This window comes from Oryzias latipes, chromosome 20 (assembly GCF_002234675.1).
Source record: "Oryzias latipes chromosome 20, ASM223467v1".
NCBI lineage: Eukaryota > Metazoa > Chordata > Actinopteri > Beloniformes > Adrianichthyidae > Oryzias > Oryzias latipes.
Window position 1 is genome coordinate 21,131,577 of NC_019878.2, and position 22,639 is coordinate 21,154,215.

The 22,639-nt window shown below is 40.6% G+C and overlaps 3 protein-coding genes across 12 annotated transcripts in view; 2 read left to right on the forward strand and 1 right to left on the reverse strand.

Moving 5' to 3' along the window:
* The window catches only part of asap1 (ArfGAP with SH3 domain, ankyrin repeat and PH domain 1), a 74,425-nt gene extending 72,732 nt beyond the window's left edge, over positions 1–1,693 (reverse strand). For 4 of the 5 annotated variants that reach the window (XM_023950203.1, XM_023950202.1, XM_023950199.1 and 1 more), the window contains exon 1: positions 917–1,692. In XM_023950203.1, coding sequence (XP_023805971.1) covers positions 917–1,042 — 126 coding nt within the window. In that variant the 5' untranslated portion in view covers positions 1,043–1,692. Of the gene's footprint in view, positions 1–916 lie in introns of all 5 variants that reach the window. The other variant, XM_023950200.1, reaches the window with a different exon arrangement.
* Positions 1,694–5,863: 4,170 nt separating this feature from the next.
* On the forward strand, positions 5,864–16,024 carry nfx1 (nuclear transcription factor, X-box binding 1). Of its 5 annotated transcripts, XM_023950315.1 has the most exons (25): positions 5,864–5,931; positions 6,067–6,133; positions 7,153–7,236; positions 7,327–8,001; positions 8,156–8,317; positions 8,448–8,525; positions 8,653–8,755; positions 9,332–9,403; positions 9,493–9,632; positions 9,714–9,813; positions 9,888–10,105; positions 10,455–10,552; positions 10,631–10,661; positions 10,755–10,837; positions 11,582–11,690; positions 11,782–11,901; positions 12,964–13,043; positions 13,120–13,353; positions 13,501–13,574; positions 13,654–13,755; positions 13,886–14,023; positions 14,105–14,171; positions 15,388–15,533; positions 15,616–15,720; positions 15,791–16,024. In XM_023950315.1, exons 2-25 carry the CDS (start codon positions 6,115–6,117, stop codon positions 15,864–15,866), a joined length of 3,114 nt encoding a protein of 1,037 aa, XP_023806083.1. In that variant the 5' UTR covers positions 5,864–5,931; positions 6,067–6,114; the 3' UTR covers positions 15,867–16,024. The 5 variants fall into 5 exon arrangements, with proteins under 5 accessions (XP_023806083.1, XP_023806079.1, XP_023806082.1 ...); XM_023950311.1 differs by having other exon boundaries at positions 7,153–8,001; XM_023950314.1 differs by having other exon boundaries at positions 7,153–8,001; positions 10,758–10,837.
* A 2,140-nt stretch (positions 16,025–18,164) lies between these two features.
* Positions 18,165–22,639, forward strand: part of smarcd3 (SWI/SNF related, matrix associated, actin dependent regulator of chromatin, subfamily d, member 3) — a 33,654-nt gene continuing 29,179 nt past the window's right edge. For both annotated transcript variants that reach the window (XM_023950319.1, XM_023950324.1), the window contains exon 1: positions 18,165–18,444. In XM_023950319.1, coding sequence (XP_023806087.1) covers positions 18,433–18,444 — 12 coding nt within the window. In that variant the 5' untranslated portion in view covers positions 18,165–18,432. The remainder of the gene's footprint in view (positions 18,445–22,639) is intronic.

A 22,639-nucleotide genomic window follows, 5' to 3' on the forward strand; every position in this document is an offset into this window, starting at 1 on the left:
CTGCAGTCTGAATGTCGGATTTTTCTCACGCTTTGTTTTAGGCGGATCTTGTCTTTGTTTTTTGTAACACTGAGCATTATAGTCTTCCTCGTCATGTGATCCTTGCAAAAAAAATCCACAGCGGCGTCCCTCTCCAACAGATGTTTTTCGTTTGTGCTGCAGCAGCCTCTCGGCTCGAGGGCGCGGAGCCAGGGAGGTGATTCATGATGCGAGCCATCTCCTCGTTACAGTCAGCCGACACCGAGCGCGCTCCACGTTGAGGGGGGTAACCACGGCTCCGGCTCTGTTTTGGTCCATCGTTATGAAATCAAAAACGTGGATTCAGGAGGGATGATGGATGTGCGTCTGTTTTAATATTTGTTTGGATGCAGGTGGGAGCCTTTACCCCCTTATTATCCTGTTTACACAACATTTAGAGGAGTTATTTAAATGAATGGAAGGTTGAACGCCTTTGCTTCACACGACACAACATTCAAATCTGCAGATGAATGAGCTTCATAGCAGGAAAAGGTGAACCCTCCGGGGAGGTGGAAAACACTTTCCCACCTTCCTGACCTGATTGCAATCCCATCTGAGGGTTTTGTCTAACTTGGGAGTCTAAAGGAGGTCTTTCTGTGCCTAACACACATACCCAGGAGTTATGTAATAGTGCATGAGCAGGGCCTGAGTGCACATCCCTCTATGTTCCCTGCACTCTCCCAACAAAGCCATTTCTATTATGACTCCACATATTCAGGCAAGAAAGAGCTGCGAGATCTCTGCAACCTTCAAGCCTGCATGAGTGCAACACAAAAATAATATGCACAACCACGGCAACAGGTGTGGTTATTTCTTCACCTGCAGATGCAGGGAAATGTGTGTTGTTTTTGTTGTGTAATGCCCCCTTGTCGTTGTGGGGCTGAGCTGTTGGCCCTACCTCCTCCAGCACGTTGACGGTGTTCCTGCAGCTCTGCAGCCGGGTGGTGAAGCTGGACGTGGTCGGGGAGTTGTAATCCTCTGTCGTTTCCGAGAGAAACTCGGACACCGAGATTTGATCCGGCATCCTTTTCACGGGGGGAGGGGGGGATAAATGCCCACGGAGGGTAGGTGTGTTGAATGATCAGAAAGACAAAAACATGTAAGGCTTGAAAAAAAAATGTCAAAAAGTAAAAGGGTTTTTTTTCTTCTTCTTCCAAAACGGTGAGACTAACGGGATGATTCAGACGTGTCTTCTTCTTCTTCTTCTCCGGTGACTTCTTCTCAAATGACTTCACTGTTCTCCGGGGGCCACGGGAGGAGGGATTTCGCTGGTTTTCCACGGGCTCCTCGGTTTTCCTGGCGAGGATTTCTAAAAGCGACGCATTTAAAAAAAAAAAAGTTAAAAAAAAAATAGTGTCACCTCGCGTCTCGCTACAACTTGGAGGAAAAAGCACGGCGACGAATAGCGGGTGCCCTCATTATGCTCTACAGATGTGCCATACGCCTCTTGTCGTCACAACAGCGGACCGTTAGCAGCCGGAGTTCGGGTTCTATCATAGTCCAGAGTGAGTCGGGTTCGCCGGGAACAGCAGCAGGGGTGGTTCGGTCGTGTCTCTGTCGGTTCTAGTTTGTGTGTGGGGGGGGGGCTGTTTTTCTTGTTTGTTATGGAGGCTAAATGCTGCCGCAGATACATTCACTGCCACTCTCTCCTGCTCGGCCGCGCTCAAAGCCGAGCAGACGCAAAGTCAAGCTAACAGGAAGAAGCGCGACTTCCGGTGGGACTTTCAACATAAAAGCATCTCCTCCCGCGTTCCCCCCCCCCCCTCATTCTTTCCAGTCTCTGACACTTTTATCATCAAATAAACTGTTTGTCACCAAATCGATGACCAAAACATTTTCTACAATATTTGTACTGTTATTTTGCAAAAAATAAGGAGCCCCTGTAAATAGAGTAAATAAACACACCCATTTATGGATTCTAGGATATAAAACAAATAATCATCTCAGAAATAAAAAAGCTAAATTAAAAAAAAACAATAACTCAAACTCTTAAAACAATGGCACAGATTTTACAATTAAATACATAATTAAGAATCATAGTTTAACACAAAATCTTGCTGTACTGCATGCAATACGCACTTGATTGAGTTAAATGTGTTCCTATTTGTTTTAAAGGTTGCATTGACTTGATTTTTTTTTTTGCCTTTTTATAGGTTTAGTATGGGAAAAGGTAAAGGAATTACAATGGATTTATCATCATTATTAAAATCATTATTACATTTTCGTGTCTGTTAAGCACCTTATGATGCACATTAATGTATAAAGAGTGTTCTATAAATTAGGCTTTGATTTTATTTGCTTTCCAACACAGGGTGAGTTGCATAGGTTATTATTTCATTTTATTAGGTTTTCATCCGCATTGGAAATACATTTTTTAAACTTTCTATGAGAATACAGCTTTAGCCAGATTTGATAGCGTGTTCCTAGCAGTAAAATCACAAAAATATAGTATGCCTTCGCCAATCACACTTGAAATAATAAACAAATTGTTCTTTAAATCAACATTTCTTTTAAATGTCATCTTTTATTTTGAATTTTTTATTTTCCGCTTCTTTGAGTTTATTGTAGCTTTACGTCCTGACGCAATTTGCTCCCACCCACCTCGCCGAGCACAAGGAGCAAGTGTGCGCATGCGTGGTTTAGAGGTTGCAGAGTGGTCAGCTAGATTCAGGCCTGAAACAGAACGACGTCAAACGGTTATAAAAGGGTTTATTTCTGTGCTTTGGTTTGAGACCAACAATATTCAGACGCACTATTTGTGCATTTTCTTAGTAATTGTGCCAAAATAAAATCGTATCAAAATGATCTTTTTATGTCCGTCTAATCATTTTGCACAACGCTATAGGCCTACAGCTTTGATAGAATTCATTTGATCCAGAAAACATTTAATAAACGATCAGGTAGGATTCAAGTCTCGTAGACTTTTTGTAAAATTAACCATTTAAATTTCACTTTAACCTAGTTCTCTTTCCTGCTTGTTTATATTTCAAATATTCAGCTTCATGATCTTTGATTAGATGTTCTCAAAATGTCAAAAGAAAAAAAGTTGAACAGCCTTTTGTACCATGTAAACAACGTCTTGATCAGGTTTGGATATAACTGCCAAAATACATAATTAATAGGATTTAGACTCATAGGCATATTAATGATTTAATAAAATAGAAAATTGTATTAATACCAAGTTTTTTTCACTGTAGAAAAACAATTTTCAGATGTACACAAATCCAAGCATAGGAACTTTTACCAATGAAATTTTTACACAAAAAAACAGCAGAGAAGTTTTCTGCTTAAAATGTTGAATAAATGTAAGAAAACGCAATTAATAGGTATCTATCTATCTATCTATCTATCTATCTATCTATCTATCTATCTATCTATCTATCTATCTATCTATCTATCTATCTATCCATCTATCTATCTATCTATCTATCTATCTATCTATCTATCTATCTATCTATCTATCTATCTATCTATCTATCTATCTATCTATCTATCTATCTATCTATCTATCTATCTATCTATCTATCTATCTATCTATCTATCTATCTATCTATCTATCTATCTATCTATCTATCTATCTAGAAAAACATGAAAACTACTCCTCGACTCTAATAAAGACCTGAGAATAATTGCTATTTATTACCCCAGCATGTCTTTCTTTGGATGATCCTTATTTTTCTGTTTCTTGGTTATTATATCCTTTTTTTCACCCCAAACTGTCTGTTTTAGATTTGTAAAAATATTGCTGTGTTGTATGACCAGCAAACCTTTTTAATGTTACATTTAGTGTGTTCAGCAAAAAATAAAATAAAATAATGTTATCAGGTCTCATTTGGCCTCCACTGTTGTCAAATTGGTCTTTACCAAGGTCATTCTTAGAACACAACAATATCTAGTGGTGTTCCCCAAGGTTCTGTTCTGAGACCCATTTTATTCATTCTCTTTAATGATCCCCCGTGGGAGATCTGCAAATGTTCCCACATTTCTTGTCATCAATATTCTGATGACTTTCAGCTTTATTGCTCATTTGATGAAAATAATTACAAAAATATTTATCATGACTGCTTGGCCAGCATTAAAGTGTGGTTAAGTGACAACCATTTACTTCTAAAACCTTGGAAGTCTTGTTTTGACAATAGACTCTCATTCAAAGCTCCTAGTTAAAAACTGTTTTAATCACCTGAGAAACATGGCTGAAAACAATGTTATCCTTGTCTGATCTTGAGTTGATCATCCATGCTTTTATCTGTTCTCGTTTAATGTATTTCTCCTTTTACTTGTTTTAACAGAAAAGCCCTTAAACATCTCCAATTGGTCCAAAAATTCTGCTTCAATTCTTTTAACTGAAACCAATAGGCGCACTCATGCCACCCCTCTGCTTTTATCGCTTCATTGGCTTCCCACTGAATTTAAAATAGAGTTTAGGATTTTAAATGTAGTTTTTAGAGCCTTACACGGAGATACTCCGAACTATATTTCTAACCTCTTGACTCCCTACACTTCTGCACGTTCATTGGCTTATATGCCTGGGTGTGTTTTATTGGGTTTTACCTGTTTAAGACCTTCTGTGCCATTCTGTGTTCATTTTCTTATTTTATATTGTTTTAACATTGTAAAGTGAAAAAAGTGCTCTATAAACAAAGATTTACTTACTTTAAAGATTTACTTTTTTTACTCAACTTTAAAACTTTTATTAAAGTCACTGTTCACTTTTCTTTACGAACTGCCACCTCCTTAGATACATGGAGAAGGATGCTGCACAAACAGACACATACAGAGGATGTTGCAGTCTCCCCCAATCCCTCTACATCATCAGGAAAGTCATCTTCTCTCTTTGCTCTCCAAAAACTGTAACCATGGAGCGCCACCTTGTGGAGATTGGTTTTCAACTTTTTGGCAAAAACAGGAAAAGCTGAATACTTAACAGTTCACAAAGTATGTAATAAATCCCACATTTATATGTTAATTGGGAATTTTTTTGTTTTATTTGGAAGGTTTTATCTCTGGAACTTCTAAAGTGTGATATAATGTCGAAAATATTCCTCTTGAAGGCCCCTCTTTTTGTCCTGAAAAGATGCTCATTACCAGATTTAGAGGTCAAGACATAATTCAAACTGATATTCAGTTCTCAAATCACAATTCAGTTTGTAATTTGATCATGCAGTTTGAAAAGGCATTTTACAGTTGACATTTCAATACGAAAATCAGGCTTGCAATTTGGAAAAATGCATTTTCGCATTGCGTGATCAAATTGCGAACTGAATTGTGATTTGAGAACTGAATATCAGTTGGAATATTGTGTGAAAAAATACTTTCCCTACGCTGGCTGAAATGTGACAGGCTTTCTTTAAAAGTGATTGTTGCTCCAGTCCCATTGGGATTCAGTGTAAGTAAAAGTTGACTGTTCATTTTTAAGGTAGTTATGCTAATAACTTGAGTAAAAAATGTCAAATTCGAGCAAAGATTTTTGCATTATAAAAAAACATTTTTATAAGGTTTAGAACTGTAGATGTTAATTGGCCTAAGGTTATAAATTGTCAACATTTATTTTTGGCATTGAACTAAGCTCAAATAACGTGGTAGAAGATAAAACAAAATCTCAAATGATATTTTTTATTTGCTTTTACTTTGAAAGGAGTTAACAACATGTAATACGGTGTTAAATACCTGCTGGTGACATCGTCATTCACTCCTCCTTCGCTTCTATTTATTTTTACCCTTTTATTTTTACATGTTAAAAAATATGTATATGAACCTTTTTTCATACAAATATGTTTTAAAAAAAATGTTATTTCATATTTTGTTCTTAAAACCTCGAATGGGAGTTTTATTTTAAAAATACAAACCGGAAGTTCCGGTCTGGGTAAAAAACCGTACGGCGTTAGCTAGCGTTTAGCTACAAATCGGTGGCAGGTGAGCTCACTTCATGAGTAAATTATTACTCATAGTAAAGAGGTTTTCTAACTACCTTATTAGTCATAGCACAGATTAAAACTGTGATAAATATATTAACTCTTTCGCTAAACTTGTCATCTCTTTTTAAAACAGCCTGCTGTCGCCAAGCGAAAGAAAGAAGAAGAAGTAGCAAGAGCCTGAATGGCTGAGGGCTCCTCAGGTGAGCGACCAGCCATAAAATCATTTCCAGATATCTTACAGCTGTCTTAAACCGTTCATAGAATTAAGTTAACTTTAAATAAGGGTCTATATGTAATTTTGTTTTAGCTTTTGAGCTAGTTGTGCTAACCGGCTAATATTAGCTAACAACAAAGTTTACTAGTTCGTGGACTAGATCATTTGTTGGTGATTTTTCTGGTTTTATAATTTATACGTCTGTCAACCAGAGACAAAGTTACGTAACATCATCATGTGAACTTAGAACATTATTCTGTTGACCTGTGACAGGAGCTAAAGAACATGTCACTCCTTTAGCTTTATATTTAGGGACTTTAAACTTTTGTTAACCAGGTTTTTCACACGTTAGTGTCTGATTCTGGTTTATTTGTTTTGATATTCAATGTTCCAAATCTTTATTTAAAACAACAACGTTTCCATTCTGGGTTGAGGATTCATCCGAATCCGTTAGTTTTCCTGATTAACTTTTACAAAAGTAAAAGTACTCTACAGTGATGGCATACTTTATACTATTACTTGGATATATTTATGTTTAGGGGAAAATTAGTGTATTTAAAAAAATAAAAAAGAATTCTTTTTTTTTTTTTGCATGAAATGTAGTATTTATTGTAAACATCATTAAAAGTCATATTGTTACAAAGAAGTCCTTCTATCCAGTATCTTAGCAAATGGACAGATTTTACGGTTACAGCCGAGCTTATGCAGTGTATTCATAAAAAACTCAACACGCATGTCAGTATAAAACCTCTTTTTTTGTTTTGTTTTTTTTGTTGCTTTTATTGAAATTTGTTTTTCTTTATGCTCCAAACTGGATGAAAGATTGTGAGAGATACAGTATATATAGTTATAGAAAAATTGAGGGACAGAAAACAAAAAAAGGACGACATTCATAAATTTCATAAATCCACAACAGTATTTTAATTTTTTTAAATACATTTTAGGCTTTGATATATATAGTCAGTTATCGCTGTGGGCTCAAATGGTCATATTTTCGATTTGCAGACCCACAAAATTTCAACCAAGATGGGTCGTCCCTTCAGAAAACGCACCAGCAAAGATCCAGAAGAGGCCGCCCTCGAAACAATGGTAGAAATCTGAGCTGTAATTATGAAGAAACATCCCAACACTTTGGACACTTTTTTGAAGGGTTTGAACATAACTCTAATTATGTTGAAGCCCACAATCCTCCATTTCGAGGGGAGGATACAGCTCAAAGGAGAGGCAGAGGTCGAGGAAGGAGAGAAGGAGACAGAGGTTTGAATGGAAATCCGGATGCCTCTGGTTCATGGTGGCAAAGATCTGGTCATGAGTTTGGACAGCATGGTTCAGGCAGCAGGTATGCAGGTAGCCATCAGTCTGGTGCACATCCTATGGATGGATCTGATGGATCCAACAGGCGGGGTGTTAACAGAAATTTGGAGAAAGGCTATGAACAGTGGGATTCTCATTTTAAAAAGAACAGAAATGTTGAGCAGAGGAGAGCAGAGCAGAGGGAGAGAGGCGATCATTTTAAAGCAGCTGATCAAAGGCACGGCACCAAAGGAGAAACCACTGAAAGGACTCAGGAGAGCAAGTCGGGCCCTAAACGTCACTATCATGAGACCCAGAAAAAAGAGGTTGAAGTTAAACGGCGCCAAGGACCAATCAAACCCCCCAAACCCCCAAGTCAAGAAATAGATGGCCGTGAGAGGGGGGCCAATGCTCGGCTCGACTCCGATCAGAGCCGACCTGCTCAGGATTCAAGGGGTCCACCTCCTCCGGCCAAAGGGGGTAAAAGATTTAACCAACGAAGCCACAAGCCAGGCCGGCAGAGCTGGGAGCAGGTGCCAAAGAGCAAAGAGACTCAGACTGGTGAGATTGCAGCTTTTGTGGTTGTTTGGTCTTAAATTCGATCAAAGTTGTGCCCGGGTGGATCCACTCTTGAGAACGTTTTTCATTGGTTTAAAAAATCTGCTGGTCTGAGCCGCTGGAGTCTCCTGACCCCGATGCTCTGGTTCCTCCACAGGCTGCCTGATTGAACAGCTGACAGAGGAGAACTACGAGTGCATGGTGTGCTGTGACGTCATCAGGGTCATGGCCCCGGTGTGGAGCTGCCAGAGCTGCTTCCACGTCTTCCACCTGAACTGTATCAAGAAATGGGCTCGATCCCCGGCCTCACAGGCGGACGGTATGACCGTTACCCATGTGTGCTCTTAGTCTGCGGGGTCAACTGTCAACATTTATTTCTTTTCACTTTTTTAAGTGCAAAACATTTTGTTTCATGGTTAAAAATGCTTGTTGGAATTGATGGCTTTCAGATTCGACTGAAGGCTGGCGCTGTCCAGCCTGCCAGAACGTAGCACTGAAAAGCCCTGCGTCCTACACCTGCTTCTGTGGTGAGTGTTAGTTTCATTTATGCAAATGAAAACTCTTCTGGCAGCCCATTATTCAAAAACGCTCGTTTGAGCATCTGAGCCTCAGAGCGAAAAGCAATTGAAAGTGATTTTGTTGTTGTTTTGGCAGGTAAAGTGACAAACCCAGAGTGGCGTCGCAGTGAGATTCCCCACAGCTGTGGGGACATGTGTGGGAAGAGGAGGGGCGGCGACTGTAACCATCCATGTAACATGTGAGCTGAGAAAAAACAAGACAAAAAACCTTCACAAGGAAATGACTGAGGCAGTGATTCTTTATTCTGTAGTTACTACGTCCCACTCCGACCATCTTTTGAGCTACCGTCGAAGCGATCTCATTGGTCTTTTAATGAGGATTATGCCGTTTTTAGCCAACATAAAAAAATAACCTGGGTTGTTAACTAGGAGATTGACTGTTGGCATGGAACAACCCTGCACCCTTATTCCCGTCACCCATTCTTGTGAGCTTTTAGCACTGAGCTTGTGACCCGCCCGGCACATTTAAATGAGCTCTTTTTCAAACAATTTGAATAAATAAATACTAAGAAATGCAATTTTAAGCCTAATTTTATCCATTTATCCATCATCAGAAAATGCCAGAAAAAGGCCATTTTCATCGGACTGGCTCTGTACTGGCAAAGATATAATTTTTAGTTCGTTTATTGTTTTATTAAAGGAAACCTGTTCTGTCAGTGACTTCTAAAAGATATATGTGCAATTTGTGAGAACGTTTGTCTAAATAATGAACCTACACACTTAGTGTTTTTTGTAACATTTGTGTTTCTGTCCAGTTTGTGTCACCCTGGACCCTGTCCTCAGTGTCCCGCCTTTGTGACCAAATCCTGCATCTGTGGGAAAACGAGGTACTTTTCAGTGACGTCTTCATCGTTTTTCTGCATCCGTTCTTTTGTTGGGGGTTTTGATCTCCTTTTTGTCGTTGATCCTCCTGAAGTCAGCCGATGCGCTGCGGTCAGGCGGCTGTTCTCCGCTGTGACAGAGTCTGTGCTGCTCTGCTCAACTGTGCCGTGCACACGTGCATGCAGCTGTGCCACGCTGGGCCTTGTGAACCCTGCCAACGGCAGATCAAGCAGGGTGAGTCTGAACTTTACACACATTGCTGAAGATGAGGTCTGAAATGTTCAAATCAACCTTTTTTTTCCTGTTTGGGTTCAGTCTGCCACTGCGGTGTCGCCACACGGGAAGTCCCGTGCGGCACAGATAAAGACGGATCTGTTGGTTCGGGACATTACTCCTGTCGGAACACATGTGGGAAGTGAGTAGTTCCGCAAACGATCTGGAAAATTCCGACCCCCTCACGGGGCTCAACCCACGCTGGTCTCCGTTTAGGAAGCTGTCTTGTGACGCACACGAGTGCCAGGAGGTCTGCCATCCCGGGGCGTGCCAGCCGTGCCCACGCTCGCCCAAGCTGGTGAAGACGTGTCCGTGCGGACAGACCGCCCTGACCAAACTGCTGGAGCTGGGCTACGCCGAGCGAAAAATCTGCTCCGATCCCATCCCGTCCTGTGGAAAGACCTGCTACAAACCTCTGGCCTGTGGCTCCAGCGGTACAAAAGGGGACAAAGCTTTACTTCATCATGTTTTGTCAAACTCATCCAGGCTCAAACCTTTGTACCTGTTGAGGCACCATTCTCATAAAGTGGCCTGAATGTCCAGCAATGAAAGCAGAGTTTAGGCTTTTGGATGTCCAGAAAGGATGTAAATTCTGTCAGAACCTAAGCTTTTTAAGAAGAAAAGTCAGCGTTCAATAATCAACAAGTTCTCTGTGTTTTCTTTCAGACAGAAACTTAAATTAGTCAGTAAAAGTTGTGATCTCAAATTCACTTCAAGGATTTTCTGCTGTTTGTTCACTAAATAACATTTTTCTTTTGTATTTGTTGTCGTTTTCCATTTCAGACACAATTCATTTGTGTCAGAATTTGTGTCACGAGGGCAGCTGTGGGCCCTGCTCCCTGACCTCCACGGTCAGGTGCCGCTGTGGCTTCAAAACAAAGGTAAACAAAGAAACTATTGTGGCAATTTCTTCCTTTTTGACACAAATATCAGTATCATAAATGTGTTTTTTTTTTCAGGACGTTCCATGCTCTCTAATCCAAAAGGAAGGTGAGATTTTAGACCATTAGGATCCAATGAGTCGTCTCACATCAACGGATTCCTGACTTTTTGGAGTTCTCTTTTTTTTTAATTTTCCCTCAGAAGAGCTCATCTTCACGTGTGACAGACGCTGCAACAAGAAACGTTTGTGTGGCCGACACAAGTGTGGCGAGCTTTGTTGTGTGGTGAGAATTCCTCTCAGTTGGGAGAAAATGTTTGTCGTACAGATCCACTCCGAGCCACTTTTAAAACAGCTAAAGTCCAAAAAAGCTGTGTAGTTTCTCCAGAATGGCAGTACTTTGTTAGAAATTGACTGCTGAGTTGTGGGCAGGACCAATGGCGCACACGGCAACCCCACCGCCCTTCCTCTCCCCGTTCTCTGTTTACATGCTCCCCTGCTAGCCTACAGCCCCTTAATCCCAACACTGGAGCCATCCAGGCGTACAGTTTTGAGCCGGATGCTAGCTCAGACGAGGAAAACAAAGACGAACATGGATTTATGTGTCTGCAAGTGAAAACATAAGAATAGAGCAGAGACATTGTAAGAAAATACTGAGAAGTGCAATTTTAATCTTAATATTCTTTATATTTATCCTCCATCATCAGAAAAATGCCACAAGGACATGTTAAAAACACAATTTTTATCATTCATTCTTTAAATGAAAAATCTCCATACATGAAAGTGTACAAGTTACTTGTTCCTTTTTATATATACATGTTGATATATTTATATAAAATGTTCTCAGTCTCCAGCATTTTTTCATTTTATATTTGCCAAATCCTCTGTGCTTAAATGTCTATGGTAAACATTTTTCCCTCATTTTGTCTGAGTGACGTTTATTCAAGTATGTCATCCTTTAAACACGTTCTTTTGGACTGAAATAAGGCTGGTCACACATTCGCTAACGTCCCTGTGTGCTTTCCTGCAGAACGTGGAGCACAAATGTCTCCTGATCTGTGGCTACAAGCTCAACTGTGGCCTCCACCGCTGCCAGGAGCCCTGTCACCGTGGAAACTGTGAACCCTGCTGGCAGTCCAGTCAGTTCTCCCGAAGACCCAATCAGTTCCAGGTCTAAATGTGCCCCTTTATTTAGATTATGCGGTAACAGCTCTTTGTTTTGGTGTGCAGGTTTTGACGAACTGTCGTGTCACTGCGGGCTGACTGTCCTGTACCCCCCCATCCCCTGCGGCACGAAGCCGCCGGAGTGCAAAAACCCGTGTACCAGAAGACACGAGTGCAATCATCCAGGTAAAAGGATGCAGCTAAAGTAATCAGTTTCTTTCTAAAGCTTTTATTTTAGTGGTATTTGCAGAAACAGCCATTCAAACAGAACCATTGTTTGTAAAAAGTAATGTGAGAAAATGCAGTCACATGCTTTAAAGGAGTGTCAGTTCTTGATTTTAATAAATATACTGTATTAAGGGAAAAATACAATTCAGGCATTTACAGAATAATGTTGGATTTTAGGTGCATAAACTAAACAAACCCAATGTGCTACTGTCACAGGAAGTAAATCAATTTTCAAAGTAAAGTGTCTGGAAATGAGAAGCTTTTACAAAGACTTTTTTTTATCCACGAAAAAACAATTTGACTCAAGTTCATTTTACTGAATTCTGAATAAATAATTTGCTTTACATCTAGCTGACAATTTAAATAAGTAAATATAATTTTCAAAAAGTAGGAAAATATCCTGTCGTCATGTGACCGTCTGCCACCGGAACACGTTTGTCAAATGTTGATCTGGCTGCTCAATATTTTGGAGTTTTTTTTAAATATATTTTTTATGTTGGAAACAATGTTGCCAGTTCAGATAAACGACTGAGTGTTTTCTAGTTGATCTATTTCTATCGAGATGTTGCTGCGTCTTCATTTCCTGTCGTCTCTTCGTTCATCAACTGGAACTTTAGTCACTTGTTAAACTTGTCAGTTTCTTGTTAAATGATCCAAAACAACAGCGGTGTTTATGGTTTGTTTACTGCTGAAGTTTACAGAAAAACTGAAAATGATTGAAAGTGATGAATATCATCTCTTTCTTTCCAGATCTTTGTGTTTTTATCTGTTATGTTGATTCTGATCTTCTAAGTATTTCCATTTTCATACATCCAGTAAAGAGACATACATGTAGCAGCCATTCAAACATAAAATATTAAATAGTGAAAATCATGGTTTGATATGTGAGCCGTTGATGTTCATTCATGAATTTTACCAGAATCCACAGCCCTAATCAATCTATAGATTTAATGATCATTTTCTGATTTCAGGATTTTTTAACCCTGCAAAGTTATTTATTCTTGTTTTCCTCTGATTAAGTGTTCCACAACTGCCACAGTGAGGACAAATGCCCCCCCTGCACATACCTAACTCAGAAATGGTGCATGGGAAAGCACGAGGTAACGTGTCGAGCGCGCGCGACGAGTCCCCGCCTTTGTCTGTTAGAACTTGAAACCGTTTCCTTCGACCCAACAGCAACGCAGCAACATCCCGTGTCACCTGCAAGACATCTCCTGCGGCCTGATGTGCAACAAGCCTCTGCCGTGTGAAATGCACCGCTGCAAGCGGCTCTGCCACCGCGGCGAGTGCCTGCCGGACGGCGGCTGCTGCCAGCAGCCCTGCGCGCTCCCGCGTCCCGACTGCGGCCACCCGTGCTCCGCTCCCTGCCATGAAGGCAGCAGCTGCCCACGCACCACCTGCACCGCCAAGGTACGACGCGCCGCCGCCCGAGTACAGCTGAACTGAATTCTCTGAAGTTCAAACTCTGTTACTTGTGTCAAAATGCCGTTTCTGTGTTTGAGGTTTGACTTGGAAGGAACTTCTAGGAACAAAAACCTAGATTTTTTTCATGCACAGGTGGCGCTACAGTGCGACTGCGGTCGAAGAAAGGATACGGTGGCGTGTGCCGACGCGGCCACTTCCTATCAGAGGTCGGTCGCAGCAGTCAGATTTTATTTTTAATTTTCTACCAACATGTTCCAGTGCAGAGCTCCTGTTTCCACGCCGCAGGTATGCAGCCATCGCCATGGCGAGTAAACTGTCCGACATGCAGCTCGGCGACTCCATGGACATGGGCCCCCTCCTCACTAAGAAGGAGGCGAAGCAGACCAGGTGAAGCTGGAGGAAGAGCGACGCTTAAGCTTTTATTCCACTTTTTAAACACCTTTGAAATACTTGTTGCCTCTGAAGGCTTCTGTCTGGGTTTCATCCAGACTCAAATCTTTTCACGAATCCTTCCCAGGCTCGATTGTGACGAAGAGTGCGCCACTTTGGAGAGGAACAGGCGTTTGGCTGAAGCCCTACAGATAGACGCGACCTCTGACCCCTTTAACACCCGCTCCACCTCCGTGTACAGCAGCAGCCTCAAGGAAGACGCCAGGTCTAAAATGCTCATCCGTTTTATAAATGAGTTTGTTTTGAGGTTTTGCTCTTCACTGAAATCTTCTCCGTCTGTCTCCAGGAAAGACCTGAAGTTCGTCACAGAAGTCGAGGAGGAGATGAGGAGTCTCGTCGAGCTTGCTAATAAGGTGAGTTTATTCTTTTATAGTATCTAAATAAGCCTTTTTTACTTTCATTTTCTCCCTAAATATTATTTAAAAAGCTTTGCTTTTGGGTTCTGTTCATGACACATTTACTCAGATTTCCCTTACAGTCGTATGTTTTAACGCAGGGGAGGGAAGGGTGGGTTGGGTTTTTACTGTAATATTGTGTGTTTTTTGTTTTAAATGTTGAAGCGCTTTGAGCTGCACATTGTTTTTATAAATTAAGTTTGATTTGATTTATATTTGTCAAATAAAACTGAATCTTAACATTTGGGCTCTTCTTAAATTGCTCCAGACTGAGGTCTTGATGTGGGAGGGCAGCACGTAAACGTCAGTGGGTCCCTGCAGGCCGCTACAAGAACACAACTCACAATTTATCCACTTTATTTCTAATCTGATTCTGTAGGATAATTACTGGATTCTGTCCCCCACATCCGACTCGTTTTTGACGCCTGTCACGTCAAAAATCTATCCGCTACTTTTTTAAAGCAGCTGCTGAATTAACCCCCCCCCCCCAAGTTAGCAAAGTTAACAAAAACACGTAGTTGAAAAGTTTCGAGTCACAGAGGAAACGGAAGACGAGCCTTCGACTTTTTTATTCCAAATATGGATTTATTATCCCCACAGACCATAATAATATTCAGCAGCCGGCTGTCTAATGTTATTAGGATGTTGCTAATAAAGTTGTTCAAACAGTGGGTTCATGTTTATGATTATATTTGGAAAAGATGAAGCTAAATGGCGAATTTTTTATTTTTTTTATTTATAATTTTTTTTTGTATTTATCCATCGCACCTTAAAAGTCAGAAGAGGCCGACGCCCACTCCGTGAAAATGTCGTCTGACATCTGTGGCCTGAAGACAGACGTCTACAGTTGTGTTTTCTGGACAGTTTCTGTGGTCTCTAAAGGAAATAAAACTAATTTATTTGAGTTTTAGTTTGCCTCTTTAGCATCAATTGGATCCAGTTCAACCCCCCCCCCCCCTCATCCTCCGTGTCACGTTGGCTGATTTGCAACTTTATTTAAACTATTATAATTGACAAAGAACTCTATCTGTTTTTTGTAAATATTAACATTTTAAGAACAAATAAGTTAAATCTACATTTAATGCTTTAAAAAAGGTAAAAGACAGAGACTGGTGGATGATTCAAAACAACAAAAACTTTGATCCTGATTATGAAACATGACGGATATCTGTAGGGAAAGCAGCCCAAGAGGAGCCACTGCTTCCCCGCCATGAACCGGGAACACCGGAAAATCATCCACGAGCTGGCCGAGGTTTATGGTGTGGAGAGCGCGAGCTACGACAGCGAGCCCAAACGCAACGTGATCATCACGGCCCACAAGTACGGCACCCCGCAGTCAGGAAAGAACCTCCTCTGGCATGACAGCGATGATTGAGGCTGAGAGGCTTTTCCTTGTCCGCAGAGGGAAGTCGGCCTGTCCAAACTCCAGTCTGACTGCAGTGATAGAGCGGGAGACGGCAGCCAGGGCCCCCCCTCCCATCGCTCATATCAAACAGCAGAGCAGCAGGTCAGTGTTTGTCGGGGAAGACGCTCCGACGTCATTCCCGTGGTAAATATCTTCTCATTGGTTCCTGCAGAGCGGCGGGCGGAAGCGCCTGGTCCAAGATGCTCAAAGAGGAGCCGGCGATCGACTACTTCGACGTCCAGGACTGAAGGTTCCTGAAAACGTTCAAATAAAGAACTGCATTCTGGTCTCAGATGTCTGAGGAATCGGCTGCTGCTTCATTTTTTTCTTTCTAACGGATCAAAACGTTGATGTTTCAGTTAGTTTTTCCTTCACACTTCAGTAATAAAGGTGGATTTGCGTTTGAGAGCTTGATGTCGGTACAATCCTGGCTTCCAAACGGTCGTAAATTTGAAGCGGTGGGGGCTCAGTCGGGGGTCCAGGTTGTTAAACAGTCTGCTGTTTCTTTCAGGCTCTGGAAATCTTTTTGTTGGTGCAGAGCCAAAGCTCCTGTAGTAAACCTTTGCTGCAGGAGGAGGTGGGCGGGAGTGGGCTGCAGTGCAGAAAGAAAGCATTGTTGAAGACGCCGCGTTGACCCAGATGTGGCGCCGCTTTCTGCAAAACTCCTCTGCAAAAGAGGAAAGTATTTTCAGATCAGGCCGATCTGATGCAGACTCGCCTAGAGCTGCTTCTGCAGGCCGGCGGGTTGTTTTTTTTCTTCACGCTTGTTTCAAAGTCCTGGGAGGTTTGGAGTTTCGATCGCTGTGTCGTGTTATGCTGACACGCAAACGTAGGACCATCAGAAAGTTCTCCGTTTCTACGCAATCGTCTTCTGAAAGTGTTCCACATTTAGCACTGAAATGTTTCTGAAGGTTATTCAAATTTATCAGATGTTTAGGCAAAAAGAAAATAAGACTTTTTGCTGTTCATGAGAAAGCTGAGTTTGTTTTCTGTGTAGAATATCCAAAAAATCTGGATAAATAACTTTCACAAATACATAAACATGTTAAAAAGAAATAACTCAACATTTTATCTGTATTTATCTATTTTTAACGGTTTCTGTGGAGATATACTGTAAGCTCCAAGTCTTCTTCGTACTTCAGTCTTTAGCATGGTAGAATAGTTTCAAAATAAAATGCTGGTGTGGCACTTCCAGGGAAATTATTTTAGTGAACATTTCAGTAAAAAAAATGTACAAAAATTGTATTCCTGTCTCAATGGTGTTGCCCAATGTAAATTTTAACATATATAAAAACATTTGAGCACCAACGAAGGAACGATAAACGTCAGCATAATTTCAAAATAATAGCTTTCTTTAAATTTCTAGTTAAGCTTTCTAAAAATCTGAAAATTAAACGGAATTTACTAATTGAAAGTGGAAAAAGGCGTTCAATGAGGGGTATTTACATTAAAAAGTGTAAAACCTAGTTTACTAATTTTTTTATTGAATAAACTTAGGTTTTATTGTTGTACACTTTTGTCAAGAGCAAAACAGGATATGTGGACGGCACCTGTCAAAATAAAAGCTTTTATAAATCTTTTTCTACAGGAAATCCTATATTTGTAAGCCATTATTTTAGAAACAATACTGCAGAATAATACATTTTTAGTGCTACAATTCATTCTATTTTCTGTGTCTTAAAGATTCACCTCCTTTTATCAGTTCGTTTTGAGGTTTAAATGATGTTAGTGCTGCCTAAGTTTTTTGTCTTGTGAAGAACATTAAATATCACCGTTATATATAAGAAGCAGAACCAAAAAAGATTGATAAACACGGCATCAGTTTGGTTTCTACATTCACATGACCTCAGTTCCCACCTCAAGAGGTAAGAAATATGTTGACGACAGGAACAGTTCTGTTTTAGGTTTAGTTAATCTTCCTGGTTGATAAAATAGTAATGAATAGCAAGTGTTTATAGTAAAAAATTAAACCAAAAAATTATTTTATTTGCAGAATGTTTTCTACAATTATCCTGAAAGGGTTAAAAGCAAATATGTCTGTCTGTGGGGTTTTAGCAAACACAAACATCCCATATAATCCAGTGCCTGACCAGAAAAAAAATGAACAATGTCAGTTGTTCAAACTGATGGAAGAAATGGGGCATTTCTGTCCAGTGAAGCACTTATTTTGAAGGGCTGTTCATTCCTCCCCTTCAAAGTAAGAGAGGCTGCTCTTTAAAATGGGCAAATGTTGGAATTCGTATTTTTTTAAATAACATTTTTAGGGCATCTCTAGATTTTAAAAGGGCTTTATCACACATAATTGCAATCAGAAACCATTTCCACTAAGGGTTCAGTAGAAAAAGATGTTTTTGACTAAACTGCTGTTTCTGCTTTTCTTTTGGAGCTTTTTTTTCCCTGAATTCTTGCTCATAAATGAGCAGCCTGAAGTCAGTTTTCCTCTCTGATTTTTTTTTTATGTTAATATTAAACAGATGGAAATGTCCGCGCACGCTCGGTGGGGGTAATTTGACGACGCTCCCTTGCGCTGGTGATTTTTCATTACAGCAGAGACCGCGCCTGCGCTCCAGCTCCCTCCCGAACGAGGCTTCACCAATCCCGGCTCTGGCTCCATCCCCGGCTCGGCGTCCCACAGGCCGGCGCTAATAAGTCGCTTAGCTGCCCGGTGATGATGGGGGAGTGATCGCCGCTGCTGCCGTGTGGAAAGGAAGTTCGGGGGAAGCTCCACGCCGCGCAGGACCACGCCACAGACGCAGACATCCACAGTTGCTGTTGTTGAGTCGCCCCCCAAAAAAAACAAAAAAGCGCAGAGTGATGGAGAGAAAGGTAGGGATGCTCGTGCTACCCCTCTGATGCATTAGCTCGCGTGTTTTATTCCACATCTGAGTGTCTGATGTCGTGGATCCACCGTGAGTGGGTCTGTAGATCTGTTCTGTGGGCGCGCTGCCAGCCGGATCAGTGCGTACCAGAGTTTTTCCTGCGTTTTCACGATTACGCGTCTGGGGGGGGGGGGGGGGGATTATGCTCCTTTTTCGTGGTTCATATAGAAATGAAATACATTGAATCCAGAAGGGTGAGGGAGTTGGACATCTGAGGGGGGGGGGGCTTCAGCGGCTCAAACACCCCCCCACCCACCCACCCACGGTCCGCAGCCGCAGACACCAGCGCGGCTTGTTAACCTTGACTGGTGTGGGAAGCAGACACTTGAAGGGATGCGCGGTGGATCCATTGAGTGGATCCCTGCCGAGAGTGTGGACTGTACCTTTATTTTGCACCCCCCCCCCCCCCCCCACCTCTTCCCATCCCTCACCCCCTCCCCTGCCCAAGCGCACCAAACAATGAGGGAACACCGGGAGCGCGCGCGGCCAGCCAGGGCCCCACAAGTGTTTGACATCCTGCAGGAAAAGTTTCAGTTTCAGCGCTGAAGCTGCCTGCAGTCTGCGCTGCGCTGCGCTGCGCTCAGCAGTAGGTGAGGAATGTGGGCTTCACGTCTGAAACCGCATCTGCTGCTGCTGCTGCTGCTGCTGCTGCTGCTGCTGCTGCTGCTGCTAAATCCCAGGAAAAAAACGGAAAAGAGGGGAAAAAATGCAGCTTGAAGCTCAAAAATAACCAAGAAGTTGTGACAGAAAGGATTCTGTGGCTAACAGGAGGATTATTTACATGCTTTGCGCCAGATTAAATCTCTGTTTGCTCATTTACTTTAAACCAATTTACATATATTCATAATATAAAACCAAAACACTCATATAAACTCATATTTAACTCATAAAACTGTGCAATAAGACAATATTTAGTGATAGTACCTTAAGAAAGTCAGTCATTCTGCTATTGATGACAGAGAACATGATGCTAAATTCTGTTTTTTTGTTCCTTTTTCTGGAGATTTGTTCTTCTCCTTCCCCCAAGAACTATTTTCTTATGGGCTTTTAAAGTAAATTTGACGGTTTGATTTTGATTGTTCATTTTGGGGAGCAGCAATTGGCTGTGAAAATGTAAAAAAAAAAAAAAAAAAGTGTAATGCATATAGAAAAAATAAATGAATCTGAAAGATTTGAAATAAACCAATAAATAAACTGCAGCCAGATTTGAGCTCAGAGGTTCTCCAGGGTTGAAAAGTGGAATTCCCAAAAGGCTTGTTTGATGATTCATTGACATCCAGGTGTTAGTCACCCGCACAGTCAAAACTCTATGAGTGATTGGTTGATTGATTGATTCCACCCCAGCTCTGAGGTCAAAATAGGGCTAAAAAAATGTCTGGGTTACTTTTTAACTCAACAAAAAAGCAAAAAAAAAAAACTTATTGGATTAAAATGGAACCAATATAACAAAAAAATGAGTATTTTTCTAAAATGTATCCCAAAAAAATATATCCCAACATGAATAACCCAAGAATTGAGATAAATAAATAACCCAAATGTTTTAAGAATGCATCAAATCCAGAGTTGATAGATGTATAATCAAGCACTATGAATGAAATGAAGACTTACTTTCTCAAAAAAAAAAATCACTTTTTTGCTTTTGATAATTTATCAAAAAACACTTTCAAACAGTTCAAAGGTCTTTTCTTAATCGGCAGTCAAGACTTCTTCCTATTTCCTGATCTTTATTCCTTTTGATTTAATTTGATCGACAGATTTATTTCAAGCATTACAAAAGTTGAATTCCGGTTATACATTTTTTTTAAAAAAAACTGTAAATATCAAACGCGTTTCCTGTTTTACGTCGATCAAAAAATACAGAAATGACGAACAAATATGATTCATGAGAACGCCATCCTCTGAACAGCACAGACATTTTAGCAGTGATGCATACGGTACATAAACACGTCACATTTATTGATTATCAAATAAAGTCAATTGGAGTTTGATTTGTAGCTTGAAAGGGAAAAACCAAACTTGCAGCCTCTTGTCAAATCTGGAGTCTTTTATGTTTTTTTTAACGTTAAGTTCTGCAGAATTTGATTTTAAAGTTTTCCTGTTGGAGGCTTTAGTTTACAAACAAGATGTTTATCCCTAGTGGCTATAACATAACATAAACCCACATTATCATCCCACCGCCGCCGTGTCTCAGAGTTCGTTTCTGAGCTGAACTGCTGCAGGTCAACATTTTCCATCAATCCTTCTGTGTGTTTGGTTACAGCTTTCATGTTCAGAACAGGGAAATCTGAAATGTTGGATTTTGGGTTGAGCTGGAAGAAAAAATGTGGCCGTTTCTTCTGTTATTGCTGCAGATTTTGAGAACATTTGCGCAGATGTTTAACTGTGATTAGATAGCATTAGCTTCACAGCTTTAATTCTGTTTCTCTTCCTTTTTTTGCGTGTTTTCTTCATTATGTCACATGATGAATATGTGATTCCTGCCTTAGCGATGTGTGCTTTTCTACTTTTTTTATGCTCTGGATCCTTACACTGTTTTTGAGAATTTACTCTAAAGAAAATAGGTTTAAAAGTATCATCAACAAACCCTTGAAAAGCCCCGCTCATAACACCTTTTGATCTAGTAAAGCGTTTTAATTATGATTATGCTGTTCCAGCCAAAATCAGAAAAACCTTTCCTAGGACATAATTTCTGCAGAGAGGCATGAGTTCTGTGGAAATTCGCCTCTGACTTTTGTGGCGGTGAATAAAGAAATGCTCAGAAATGTAATTTTAACCTTAGTTTTCTTTATAAATGTCCTCCATATTCAGGAAAATCCCACAAGACGATGTTAAAAAGCCCCATTTTCATCAGAGTGGGTCTTTAATACTACACTCTCTTTGCTTTAGTGGTCTTCGTTTTATCCATCTATGTAAAATGCTGCAGCTTTAAGCCTGAGTCTGCATCCTCTGCAGTGATGCACAGCACTTCCGACTCATGCAGGACTTTGTGACTCAGCTGCTCGCCGACTCTAAAGAGATGTTCTCCATTCTGATGGCCTGTATGAAATAACGCCCATGTTTGCTGCTTTTGGGATGTTGCATAACTGCTATGTTTGCAGAAAACGCCACCCTGCAGGTTGCATCTCTTTAGCTTTAACATTTGCTCTGAACAGGATTGTTTTGGTCCTTGTTGGTGCAAAAACTGCAGTCTTGTCCATCCGAGCTGCCGGCTCGGAGATTCTCCTCAGTGTAGAGAAAGAGGAACAATCCCATTAGTGTGCAATGTGCCATCACAGCTCGAAGGTCTGATGGAGGATCAGGGGATCAAGTCCTTCTCCAGTCTGCCGAGCGCTTAGCCTCCTTTAGGAAAAGCCTGGACCAGGTTCAGTCTTTATCTCCAGAGTTTGTGCAGCTGCTTTCGGAGCAGAATGATCAGAGAAGCTTTGTTTCCTCAACAGTCAGTCACCCCCGGCTTTGTGTTTGCGGTTATTTTCAGGGGTAAATGCACAATGGAGCGCTTCCTTTCCCGCCTGGAGAGGAATGCGTTGACTCAAAGGCCGTTTGTTGCAACAGAAACAAACAAGCTTGCACTTATTTATTTATTTTATTCCAGCTGAAACAATCAGCTCATGGTTAATGAGAGGCTTTAATTGATTGGGTTTCAGTTTTCCATCGTTACCAAATGGCAGGCAAGATATAAAACTGTTTTATATTTCCAGGAATTATTGAAATGATCTTTTAATAATTCAATTGCAGCATCACTTATGAAAATGTTTATGGTTTAATATCTCTTTTTCTGACTAAATCTGAATAATATTTGTCCTTCTCAGTGCTGAAGCTTCCCTGAGTGAGTTTCTGAGCTTGTGGCAGGGGTGAAATTTCTGCTCAAAAGCACAGAAAGTACAAAGAATCGTGAAATAATGTGGTCCTTGTCGTCCAGGACAAGAAAGAAATCAAAAAAGGAAAAATCAAAGAAAGAAATCAAGACACGAAATCAAAAAAAGGAAAAATCAAAGAAAGAAATCAAGACACGAAATCAAAAAAAAAGGAAAATCAAAGAAAGAAATCAAGACACGAAATAAAAAAAAGGAAAAATCAAAGAAAGAAATCAAGACAAGAAATCAAAAAAAAGGAAAAATCAAAGAAAGAAATCAAGACACAAA

Bases quoted from the DNA above. Each gene is read 5' to 3' on its own strand.
- nfx1 (XM_023950311.1), top strand. The intron at 8,002-8,155 runs GTGAGATTGCAG...GTTCCTCCACAG, and splicing joins GAGCAAAGAGACTCAGACTG to GCTGCCTGATTGAACAGCTG. The intron at 9,814-9,887 runs GTGAGTAGTTCC...GTCTCCGTTTAG, and splicing joins TGTCGGAACACATGTGGGAA to GAAGCTGTCTTGTGACGCAC.